The sequence below is a fragment of the Euprymna scolopes genome, chromosome 15 (assembly GCF_053919585.1).
Source record: "Euprymna scolopes isolate OS-2025 chromosome 15, ASM5391958v1, whole genome shotgun sequence".
NCBI classification, from domain to species: domain Eukaryota; kingdom Metazoa; phylum Mollusca; class Cephalopoda; order Sepiida; family Sepiolidae; genus Euprymna; species Euprymna scolopes.
Window position 1 is genome coordinate 97,822,004 of NC_136496.1, and position 13,683 is coordinate 97,835,686.

General features: G+C 35.0%; 1 protein-coding gene across 1 annotated transcript in view; it reads right to left on the reverse strand.

Moving 5' to 3' along the window:
- LOC145294025 (enteropeptidase-like) overlaps window positions 1-13,683 on the reverse strand; it is a 212,099-nt gene that overhangs the window by 78,421 nt on the left and 119,995 nt on the right. Inside the window, exons 13-14 of the mRNA XM_080140992.1 lie at window positions 12,308-12,436; window positions 6,136-6,435 (exon numbers count right to left, since the gene is read on the reverse strand). Coding sequence (XP_079997118.1) covers window positions 6,136-6,435; window positions 12,308-12,436 — 429 coding nt within the window. The remainder of the gene's footprint in view (window positions 1-6,135; window positions 6,436-12,307; window positions 12,437-13,683) is intronic.

Below are 13,683 nucleotides of genomic sequence, written 5' to 3' on the forward strand. Positions count from 1 at the left end.
GTTTGTTATTTTTTTCTTCCATAATGCTGTTTGTTATTTTATTCTAATGCTTTATTCTTTTTTGTCAACCACAAAATGGTTCGTTATTTTAATCAGTTAACAGTTCTAGTCATTTATTATCATAATAATGTTTGTTGTTCCATTCGCAGAAAATTGTTCACTGTTCTATTCGTATGAAATATTTGTTCCCTTTATTGTGGCAAAACTGATCGTTATTTTATCAATCTCAAATTATTCGTGATTTCATTCTAATTTTTTTTACTATTTTATTCTCCTAAATTTGTTCGCTGTTTTATAGTCATATAATTATCGTTGTTTATCCTCATGAGGTTGTTTTTATGTTATTAATATGAAATGTTCGCCATTTTATCGTAATAAAAATGTTTTTATTTTGTTTTCATAAAAAATGGTCTTTCACTTCAATAAAATGGTTACTGATATTATTTCCATAAAAGTGATAGATATATTATTCTCATAAATTTGTTCTATACGGCATAATCACGTTTGACTCACCGGTTCCTGTCAGATCACCGTAGTTAAGCAACGATGAGCTTGGCCAGTACCAGATGGGTGACCATTTGGAACTTGCATGTGCTGTATGTGTTCTCTGCGTATATCGGCATTGTTTCCAGTCGTCCTGATCTTTTCCTCGCCATTGGACTCAAGCAGTGCCGATTCAGGACAGGTGTGGTTTGAGATTGTGCAACCCTTGCCACACAATTACACGCGCAGCTGACCCTACAGAGGGTATCCTTTGTCTTTCGAGACTGGACGGAGGAATCAAAATTTATTCGTTATTTTATTCCGATAAAAGTGTTTGTAATTTTATATTCATAAACTTGTTAGTTGTTTTATTCATATAAATTTATTCTTTATTTGAATCCGATAAAATAAGTCGGTATTTTATGTTCATTCGTGGTTTCATGATTCTTATAAACGTATTCGTTATTATATTTTCATGAAATTGATTATTTGATTGCCATAAAACTGTTTGTTATATCAATCGTATCAATTAGTTTTTATTGTAATTGTTTCTACTTATTTTATTGTAATAAAATAACAAAAATATTTTATTTTCATAAAATATGTTATTTTTCGTAGTAAATTGTTCGTTATCTCACTATAAGATTATTTGTATTTTGTTATAACTCTAGTCTTTTTATTATAACAAAATTTGTGTCATTTTATTTTCATAAAATTATTTTGTTATTTTTCTTAAAGAATTGTTCGTTATTTTAATATTAGGGCAAGGACAACAGTATATTCTTTTAATTGTTTTAACTCTCGAGTTTGTATCCGTTGATATCTTATATGCTTTTATATAGAGTGATGTGGTTCCTGGTTGATTAACTGTGTCTAACTTTGTCCGATATACACTTGAGAGTCAAAACAATTAAAAGAATAGGCTGTTGTCATAGCCCTATATATTACCATTATGTTATACTTTTTTATTTTATTTCTTTGAAGATTGTAATGCTGGGTATGAGGCAGCCAAACCAGCTGTCAATATGGCCCTGCTTTTTATTGAAACAAACCGAGAGGTCTTTTTAGTATCCTTTCTGTTTCCTTAAATGGACTCATTTGTTATATTATTCACATAAAATTGTTTCACATAAAATTGCCAGATTATGCCATAACCATTTTGTCGCATTGTTCTATAGTTCAATAACTATTTATTTATTTATTTATTCATTTATTGTTTACTGCATTTTCACCCCAAACAAGGCACAGTGCGCCAGCCCAAATGTGACAGCAATACTCCATTCATGGTCGAATGGTAGTCTTGTAGACGTACAGGATACTTTCAGGCGTAAGTAACTTTCTAGCACGGTAGAGAGTCACCTTCCTCGAAGCAGCCGCGGCAATACCCTCAATGATATTTGATATTAAACTTCAATTCAAAATCCGGAATATGCAATTAACGAAATTAAAAGTACTCAGTATGTAAATAATACCGATTATTTGATTATTAACTAGTAAAGCTACTTATCTGTTTAATACGCAGGCCGTGTTACCGAGAAATCATTTTGACAACAGGTGCGCCTGGTCACAATATGTAAGAAGCCACATAAAGTAATTATCGGATTACAATAATTTACTACATTTGGGCTGGCGCATCTGTTACTAGTCTTCCACTCCTGGACATATCCCGAACTATCAGCTAGACTTCAACCTCTGTCTCCTCGACGAAATGTTGCATACCTCTGTCTGTTTTACAAGTATTTTAACTACAAGCCCTTGTACCCCCTCGAAGTAAATACCTCTGACAAACCCGATAAGCTGCAAAACCCCACCCCTACACAGTAGAGATCCCCAGATATAAGAAAACCTTCTACTGTAATTGGTTTACCCCAGAACTGCTAGACTTTGGAATTCCTTCCAATTTTCTGTTTTCCCGGCTGTATTGTCATGCAAATGTTCAAGTGTAATGTAAACAGACATCTTGCTGCTCAATTTCCTACATAGTGTCCCTGCAATTTATTTGAACCTGACACCAGACATCTACTTGAGAAAAGTCAGCAAACATGATCGATTGTCAAAACGATAAGTTAAGTGTTGAATACTTGAAATGCCATTTTCGGCAAAAGATATAAACATGGGTAATCAAGTCCAACCAAAGTTAGATTAATTCAGTGAAACGACAATGGCTGAATAAAATGCCCCTGGAATATGGTTAGAGCGAAAATTACGCCCCAAGGAGGGGGGGGCAAATGTTTATATAGTAACAACCCGAAATGAATATCGGAGTTGGTTGGTGATTTGGTTCCGAGAAGAATCAACCCGTCGAGTTCCCGTGCCCCTCTCCACTGGGAACAAAACATCCATCATCGTCATCGACAATAAATATATATTATTATATGTTCAAATATCACTCATTCTTTTAAACACAGCAGAAATACAGCACTCTTATTGCTTGGTGGAATAGTAAGCAATTTATTTTATTAATAACTACCAGGACATGTGTAACGGTGTTGAAAGATAACATAAAGCCAGAACAGATTCGTTAACAGAACTCCCTCTCTAAAACAGATTAAATTATAATTATCTAGCGCATTATCGTAGATTGAGTTATTTTTTTTCATTCTATTTTATGAATTAATCAGTAAGTGAAGAATTTAGGTTTTCACAAATGAAAATAAATATTAAAAAACACGTCAGTTAACATTTACGTCAGTCTAAAAGGATTTCTCATAACATTAAAGTTATTAGTGTTACTTCTACTGCTATTGTTATTGCTATTGTTGTAATAATCATAATGAAACGTATCCGTCAGTTAACATTTTTAAAATGGCATAACGGCCCAAAATGTGCATGAGCCCTCCAATAAGAGAAAAATAATGAATTAAAATGTTTATGAATAAATATTTTAATCAATCTCGAAACCATTTCAATAAAGCAGAAATACTTCTACACTGATTTAATTTCGTTTTGATTTTGGGAAGTGGTCGGTACTCTTAAGAAAAAGAAAATTTTAAAACACCTCAGTTGACGTTTAAAAATTATGCCGAACGGATTTAAAAAAATGTGCACCCCCTAAAAGAATAAAACACAAGCCATGGCATTGTTGCTGTGTAATGACCCGGAATCTAAACTCGCAAAACTGTGTTGGTAAGCCATGTTAGGAAAGAAAACTATAATAATAATAATAATAATAATAATAATAATAGCATTAGCAGCAGTAGAAGTAGTAGCAACAGCGAATTCTTAAGTAGCCTTCAATTCGTATGTATGCTCATATAATGATTATCACGTTTTATCATTATTATTATAATAACAATAATAGCATAATAATTGTAGTAAAAAAAACATTAACAAAAAAATTGTTCTATCCCACTCTCACGCGTAGACTTAAATAGAATTCGAATTCTTACGTAACCATATGTATCCTCATATAATAATTATCACGTTTTTTATTATTATTATTATTATTATTATTATTATTATTATTATTATTATAACAACAATAGCAATAACAATAGCAGCAGTAGTAACACCAATAACTTTAAAGTTATGAGAAATCCTTTTAGACCTACTTAAATGTTTTTATGATGTGCTCGGTAACTTAAGAAATTAGGGTTGCACTAACAAAGAAGCTTTGTTTATGGAATCTACGCTTAGATTTAGGCACAGGTAAAGAGTGGGGTGAATTATTGATAGTGGTTTCAGATAGACGAGTGTTTTTCGTGAAAGTCAGGCAAGGAGAACCATAGATTGGAGCTCAGATGAGCACTTGCCATGAAAATAACCATAAAGCAGAGACAGGAAAGCGGTTGCAACAAAGAGAAAAAGGCACCCCACTCGACTAAGAAGTCTATTTTGAACTCTGTCAAGGCAGGATAAGATTCTAGCAGCTCTTGTCCAGATGTGGCAACAGTACTCCATCTTTGAACGAATTTGGCTCTCATATAGGTTGAGAATTACATTAACAGTGAGATATTTACTTGAGCGGTATAATGATCTCACCATTTTTCAAGCAGCTTTGGCCACGGATTTGATGTATGTGTTCCATTTCAGATCAGGAGTAAAGGTCAAATCCAGAAGCTTGTCAAAATATGGAGCCTGTCCAAGACGAGAGCCAGCAATTTTCATCCTCTTTGCCCATAAAAATAAATGTGCACAATCATACTCTTTCTTTTTTTTTTTTAATCAATATCAATTATTTTCTTTCTCTGTTAAAAAAAAAGTTGAATAAAAGAATGAACATTAAAATGCTATCTTTTTCAGTAACGTTAAGTTTTGAACGAGACTGGCCTACATAAACATAGTTATACATTCAACATGACGAAAATCAAGAGCTATGAATGGACTAATGTATTTTATGCGATGATAAAAAGCAATCTATTCTCATGTCGTGTCATGTCTCGCAACAAATATTTAAATTACAAAAACAACGAAAACAATGTGTACAATATTTAAGGGCATACTATTAAATAACTCAGAATCCTATCCAATGTGCATACCTCAGAGAGCTTCATCATATGCTTGAAAACTAAGTCTTATCAAGTGCCCGATATTTTGCCAGCAGATTATATTGAACTATTTACTAAGGAATCTTCAGAGCTGAATAAATATACCGCTCTACAAACGTGTATATTTTACTGTTGTGGCACTAACCGGAAATATTCTTTACTAACCCGACTAGCTATTAAATTTCATCAATTTAATGTATGGATACATAGAAGCTGGAATATATTATACATTCTAATAGCTTCTTTCTTCGGAATGCTAAACTTTGAAATTCCATTTATATTTTTCTTATACAAGGTTTTTGCTTGAGCGTGACATTTTTCATCAGAATTAAATTATATTTAAACCATAGTTCAAGTGAACAACATTGAAAAAAATCTATCCAACCAACTCCTACGGTACAATCACATTGGCACACCGATTCTCGCCAGATCATCGAAGTTAAGCAACGTCGAGCCTGGCCAGTACCAGGTGGATGACCATTTGGAAAGGCGAGGCGCTCTATGTACCGCAAGGTAAAATACCAGGTTGAGAAACTGGCGCGGTCTATCCTTCTCTTGAGGGTAGATGAGATTCTCTTAAGCCGTGGTAGGCACCCGTCCAGTGATGGCGTCACAATAAAAAAATACCCTTGATAGCCCTGGCGAAGAAGCAAGTATTCAGCTACCGACAAGATTTGAATTACACTACAAACTTGTGTAGTGAGTTCAGTATCAGCTACGGCCGCTTTGGATGGATGGATGGAAATCCTAACACATATGCATACTACAAAGAGCTTCACTATATGCTTGAGAACAAAATTATGCTCAATGGTCGACGATGTTTTGACATCATATGTGTGGATAAACAGATTATACAGAATATTTGCCGAGGCATATTTCGTCGTGATTCCACATACTGACTACGTATTATAAATCCAGCAACTTGAGGAAAAAATGAGAAATAACGAATTGCTTAACCCAAGTTTGTAAAATGGGTGATTCACGGATTTGAGAACACCGAGCAGCCTGGCTAATTTGCAGGCAGAAAAAATGTGGCCACATTTTAGACAAGAGTTGACCAATTTCAAGATAATGATCCTAAATGGTGAAGATATCAATTAATAACAATAGAAATTGATATAAACTGACCAATATCTGAACAGAGACGAAGTAATTGTGGACTTACCAATTTTCGGACAAGCACCTGGAATAGCTGATATGCTATCAATGGCTAACGAAGCGCTAAACACCGCAGTAATTTGCATGAAACGTAGTGTTATCTTTCCTGCACTCAACTGCAACTGAGCCATTTGCCATTTGTCAATGTTGTTGGACTTTATCTGCATTCGCAGTATTTGGTTTTCGTAGACTCGGAAAATTGAGTCACCACAAATATAATAATAGAACCGGACGCATGTTGTGTTCTTCAATGTGATTTCCGGAGAAACAAGACTCCTATTCAGGAAACGTGCTGCCATATAATGACCTGAAAATAAAATATGTAAAAGTTAGATTGATTTGGAGGGCTTTCAGAGATACATGCTTTAATATTACATGCAACTGAAGAGATTTAAAATAAAATATTGCTTTGATGGTTTCTCGGAGAACATATTTGACTATTATAGATATATTTTCACTTGCAACAAAATGAGACCGGTACACAAATAATTCTCCTCGTGTATCACCTTTAGCTATTTTCGGCCTTGGTAAAGCCAACGAAACAATGGGTGAAACGTTGAGTGTTTAGGTCGCTCATTTTCCCATGTTAAATTCCTATCATCAAATGTATTTTATCATTTTATTATCACAAATAATTTAGCATAAACCTCTTGAAAAAAAAAATATATATAATAACAAAGTAGAATAGAATAGTAAAACGTAAATTATTTGTAATAATTAGTTAATCAGCTAACAGTGAGAAACGAATATGGATTTTCAGGTCAACTATAAACAATTGTTATTTGCAAAAAATCTAATACATAAAAGACTATATGTCTGTTTCCATATTTTCGAACTATCTCTTCCGAACCTAAAAGTCGCAGAGCGGCGTCAGGGGTCTCAAATGATTGGATTTTTTATGGGCCGTTTTTATGTGTCTTTAGCCGGTTAAAATAGTTTTTAAGGAGTTAAAAATGGATCAAAATTGAAAAAAAAAATCGTTAAACATTTTGTACCTTCATATTAGTTTGTTTTTAATTCTTAATTTTTAATCAGTCCATATGCCTGGTACAGTGGTAACATCACCAGCTTTAAATGCTACAGTTTCGGTTTCGACTCTAGCTAAGGGCATCCAAACACTTTTTATTTACTTCTGAAATGACGACTCTATAATAATATATACGAAATTTGGACAAATTAAAATATCATATTTAAGCGTATTTTACGACTGGGCAAAGTCACCCCATAGTATCGAATAAAAATTAAATTAAACGAAAACAAAGATTGTGGGTTACATAATAGTGACGTAAAAAAAAGGAAGTTAAATACTTTTTATTCCAATTCGTATCGTAGCTTAGGCTTCACAGTTGTATGATATAAAAAGTTGATGAATAAAAACCATTGTGACGATGCGTACGGGAGAGATGATATCAGAATTATATGGAGAGTGTGCATCATCTGAGCTGAACTGTTCATTTCTAGACGCATTGTCTTTAGGCAAAAATATTCCGTTGAACTTTACAGAACATGCTGAACGATTGCGACGCAAATATTTCCCTGACATGCATAAAATAGGAGTCTCCTTTTTATGACTTGTTTTAATAAATAACGAAAACTGTTGTTTCAGGTTCAATTTGAATCACCAACCCATCGGTTAAGAACCGAAAGCACTGATCGATTACGCCGTAAATATTAACTTGCTTTTTCTAAACTGGGAGCGAAATAAACAAAAATACAGTAACTATAAAATTGGATACGCCCCTTCCACTATAGCAGCACACAGATAGAATTCCACAATATATATATATATATATATATATATATATATATATATATATATATATATATATATATATATATATATATATATACAGGGTGGCAGATAAGTCACTTTACAGTTTGAAAATCAAATAACTTTTTCTTAAATGACTTTATTTAATTAATTCTTTTTTTTATTACACAATTTATAGTGTGGAAATTTGTTCTGACTTAATTACGAAAGATAATGTCTCTTAAGTAGCCTCCATTCTCGGCTTTGCAAAGCCGAGCTCTTTCTAAGCTATTCTTTATGACAGTTCTTAACATCGGAAGTTGTAGGGAAAGAATTTCCTGCGTATGCTTGTCTTAATTTCTTGGATGCTTCGAGGCTTATTTGCATACACTTTGTCTTTAAGATATCCCCAAAGCCAAAAGTCTAGTTCTGTCAAATTAGATGAATGTGGAGGCCATTCAAAATCGAAATTTCAAGAGATTTTTCGATCCTGAAACATCACAGTTAACAACTGCATTGTTGCTCTAGCTGTATGTGCAGTTGCTCCATTTTGTTTGCCACCAATACCCTGGCATGTTTACTAACTGAGGTTGAACAAATTCAATAACATATCTTTTAAGAGGATATTGAACATTGAAATGGCGCATATAAGATCTTTGCATTGCAACAATTGACCGTCCGTTTTCAAAGTGAAATTCCATTATCCTCCCTCGTTGTTCGCTTGTAAACTTATATATACTAAAAAATTTCAAAGATTCTATTTTATAATTCCGAAAAGAGAAATTAAAATATATTAATAGAAAAAAGTTATTAAATTTTTTAAATGTAAAGTGACTTATGGGCCACCCCGTATATAGATTCGCATAAAACAAACTAATGAAGACGGTATAAGTAGTATCGAAACGTCATATAAACTGAATGAAACATATTTCATAAGATTTTCATATAACTCCGTCAGTTTCTTTAAGTACGACTGGCGCATCGATATTTAATTCGGCTTAGCCAGTGATTAAAAAAATCTTTTTCAACCCAAACAAAGCGTATTGCCACTTGGACATAAAGGGCTACTATTTGGGATCATGTATAAAGAGGGATATGGGGTGGGGGTGGGGAGCTGAACAGCGAGATATCTGTTCGCGTTATATTTAAACTTCTGCCGGCTAGTACATTTAGGGAAGTAGGAAATAGAAAGGGAATTCCAAAGCCTAGCAATCGGGGGAGGAAACTACTAGAGTATGATGCTTTCCGGTGCCCAGGAACTTTTGCAATGAAAGGGTATGATTTTGCTGCTTATCAGGAGTATGTACATCAAGGTCGCACAAGTGCTATGAGTTCACCCGAGCACACTCTATTAAAGTACATTGTGGCGATGGTTGGATTAGATTGGAGCTTGGCCAGTAGTTCGGGACCTTAGATTGGAGATTCTGAAACGAAGAGACTTTTAATAGAGTCACCAGCTCATATTTACATAAAATGGTGGCTTTGTAAAGATATAGGATACTCTTGGGGGTGAGTAATTTCCTAGCACTTTCTTTGCAGTAGCTTTGAAAATGTCATCAATGTATTTTTTTAACTTGAGGATCACCACTTATCAAGGCCAGGAGGCCACTCTAGGGTAAGAGTTAGTAAGTGTGGTAGTTGCTGAGACAACTCCATGTTGATCAGTAAGAGGATAGGGCTTAGTTATTTAAGAGGACAGACCAACAAGAACTTATTCATATAGGACTTGAAAACGACAATGTTATAATCAGCCCCACGGTACATTGTTTCATGGGCGGACAGATCTCGGAAAGAAACTCTGCTTATGGAATTTTCATTTAGCTTTAGACACAGATAGAGTGAAGGAAATTATTAACAGTTGTTGTAGCTAGACGAATATTTGTTATAAAAGTTTTACAAGGGGACTCAATCGAGCACCTACCATAAAAAATAAAGTTAGAGCAGAGGTAGACCCCCAGCGTCTCTTCTGTGAGAAGGAGGAGGTAGGGAGACGAAAAGGTCATCGCCCATTAAATTCCGGAGACGGTTTTGTATCCTGTCAATGCAATAAATGGGTACTCTTAGGAGCTCCTCCCCAGATGTGTTAACGGTACTTCATTCTGGGACGTATTTAACTTTTTTACAAATATAGGATTGTGTTCGAAGTGAGCTACTTTCTGGAGCAGTAGAATGATCCCACCATTTTTCAGTGATTCTGGCAACGAGTCTGATGTAGGCGTTCCATTTCAAGTCAATAATGAAAATCAGTCCCAGAAGTTTGTTAATTTTTTATTGTGATTTTAAAAATCTGAAAAAATTGAAATATTTCGTTTCAATAATATCTGAACATTTCGCAATGCCACCTCTTGCCTTCTTGTTCCATCTGGTCACGCGGCACTATCTCGGGAGTCCAATATTTTACATGTAATGCTTGGCTCCCTTCCTGCGCGTAAACATTTCTAAAAACTTGTATTTGGACATTTCTTATTTATGAAAAAAAAAAAAAATTCAGTTCTTGCACAAGAAAAAAAAAAACAAACTAAAAATAATGTCTATTTGGTTTGGTTGTTTTATCTTTACAGCATATCAACTATTTTAGGTTTATTTAATCCCGAATCCGTACATTTAGGTAAACGTTTTTTTTTAATGCTTTAAGTTTTTTTTTTATATCTTCAAATATTTATTCATGTTTTTTAATTTAGTTATTTTGTAGAGAAAAATTGTTTTTTTTTTTTTTGGCTTTGCAGAACATGTTTGGATTTTGCAAAGGTAAAATAAAAAAAAAAGTAATAACATCAGTAACACTGATTTTAGTTAAGACAGTTTACTCTGGTACTACTAGTGCAATGTATATAAATTAAACACATTTAATTGGGAAAGAAATACAGAACGATATACAAACAGCAAGATACAAATATACAAAATGAGTATTTGTGAAAAACTCTGTTCCACTGACTTGCTTACCAGTTGACTACAAAATGGTTGTCTTCAAGTCCAAAGTAAACAAGCTCTTGGTACCCATTCCCCTTAAATAGTTAAATTCCGCCCAATTCCTCACAAAAACTATCACTGAGCTGTTATCGCACCGATCACCTTACATTCATTAATCTTTATTCTCGAGTGGCCTCCAGGCGTTGATAAGTGGTGATTCTGTAAGAAAATAAAAGAAACAAAAACCAAAAAAGAAAGTACATTTGCGGAACTTATCTTATATGAAAACGTGTCTGTTCACAGTTGCTGGCTCGTTCGATTGTAAGACAACCATTTTGTAGTTAACTGGTAAGCAAGCCAGTGGAACAGAGTTGGGACAGCCATCCGACGGATAGTGTCGTAACGCAACATTTAACTGGCGTCGACATTAGTAGTGAATATAGGTATGAACCCTATTGTCTTTGTGTTTATATAGGCTCTCAATCACCTTAAATCCAAGCGAGTAGTGATTGAGTATACCTTTTCGCTAATTCTACGACCCTTAAAATGTGACAATAATCACATTAGCCAATATATGAGTGCCCCTATATACTTGCCTATTCACAATAGCAAAGTTAAACACAAGGTCGTTTTTATGTAAGGGTTATAAGGCTCGCCCAAAAGGGTTACTCTAGATGGTACAGAAATAAAGACGGATCCATTCAAGAAGGATTTTTATTTAAAAAAAAGGACAAAAGATATATTACACTTTGATCACAACCAAGGTCCAGAGAGTATTCGTTCGTTAGGCTGTCATGCTAAAATATGAAATAGCATTTTCCTCGTTAAACACGTATATCGAATTGACGGATCTTCAACAATCCGTTCTTATCAAGCAGCAACGGTATTTTTTTACAAAGATATAACGACTTATCAAGGCCCGGGAACCACTCGAGGATGACCGTAAAAGAGATCGTCGATTAGGTGACAAGCGCCAACACGCGAGGATTGGAAATAACGGGGGTGAATGGGTATGCTATTTCTTGAAAATAAGATTGTTCAACTGGTATTTGTTTACGTTAGATTTGAAAACGACCATGTTATAAACTGGTGGGAAGCAGTTTTGTGGTATTTTGTTCCGCCGACGGGACTCTCTAGAAAAGAAGCTTTGTTCATGAAAAATTCCACTTAACCTTTGTTGCAGAAAGAGAAAGAGAAAGAGAGACAGAAAGAAAGATAGATAGATGGAGAGTGAGAGAGAGAGAGAAAGAGAGAGCGAAAGAGAGAGAGGTTCTCTACTGTGTTGCGGCCTGGCGAGTTCTTGTTGTGAATGTTTTAAATGGACTAGGGGTGACGGTGACGTGAACTGAAATCTCGATTCAGTTCATCCGTCAGAAACTCTTTCATCAAACCAACACTTGACCTTGTGTCGAACCTTATGAAGAGGAGATAAATAAAATAACGATACAGCAAAGACAGAAGATGTTTGCACGCTGCCCCCTCTGCCTCAAACATGGTCTGCCAATATGATAACGCTTACCATAATACGTTCCTGTTGAGTGATCGAGACGAGGCCTACCGAATTTCATTCCCGTAGTGGATATCCATCCCTCATCAAATTGATAATCGCATAGGTTAGCTTGTTCGAAGTCACAATCAATTGAAGCAGCTGAAGAGAGAAAAACACAAATATGATTGAGAAACATGTAAAGTTAAACTATAGAAAATAATATTATTTACTAATGGGTAACCGCTCATCAAAACCCGGAGACCACACGAGTTTAAGGTTTAAATAGACCGCAAGTAAGACAATAATTGTCACCACTAGAAGACCGGAAACAATTGTCGGAATTGATAGAAGAAAGAATTGATTAGTCAAGAGGATGGTTCATCAGATATTTGTTTACATTGGGCTTTAAGACAACCATGCTCTAGTCGGTTAGGAAGCGGTCTTATAGTGTCTTGTTCCAAAGATCGGATAATTTTGGAAAGGAGCTTTGTTCATGGAAGATTCGTTTGGTTTTGGTAGAGAAAGAGCGAGAGAGAGAGAGAGAGAGAGAGAGAGAGAGAGAAGAGAGAGAGAGGGGGGGGGGAAGGAGATAGGGTGGAAAGGTATTTGTTGAGGTTGTTGATAAACGTCTTCTTACTGTTACTAAACCAATGGCAACAGTAGAATCCTTTGATTTGATATGATGATGATCATATATTTTATATGAAGCCAAAACCCGTACAAGAAGCATATTTTAACGCATCAACACTTAACTGGCAAAAACAAACAAACAAACAAACAAACAAACAGAAAACAAATTACAAGCTTGGCTGCTCATTGCGAAAATGAGTAAGAGTGAAAGAGAAAGAGAAAGAGAGAGAGAGAGAGAGAGAGAGAGCGGGGGGGGGTAAGATAAAGGGTGAAAGTGATTTTCCAAAATTGTAGCTAGACACCTTCTTGCTGTCAATGTATTACAGAGGTGACTAATGATTTTAGCTCAGTTGAGCATTTACTATGAACATACCGATACACTATTAAGAAGCGAGTAACATCTCTTTTTTTTTTTTTTTTTTTTTTTTTATTACATTTTCACCCCAAACAAGGCAAATTGCCACTTTGGTGTAGGGGGCTACTATCAGGGGCAACAACTACTGGGGTACTATGTAGGGATTTGGGCAGCAAGGTGTCGGTTCACGTTACACTTGAACTTCTGCACGTCAGTACTGTTGGGGAAGCAGGGACCTGGAATGGAATTCCAGAGTCTTGCGGTTCTGGGGAAGAAACTATTGGAGTAAAAAGATCTTTTACATCTAGGGACCTCTACAGTGTGGGGGTGGGATCTAGTAGCCTGTCGGGTTTGTCGAGGGTGTGAAAGAGCTTGTAGGGATTATGGTTGGTTGGTTAGTCGATTAATTTAACTAGCATAT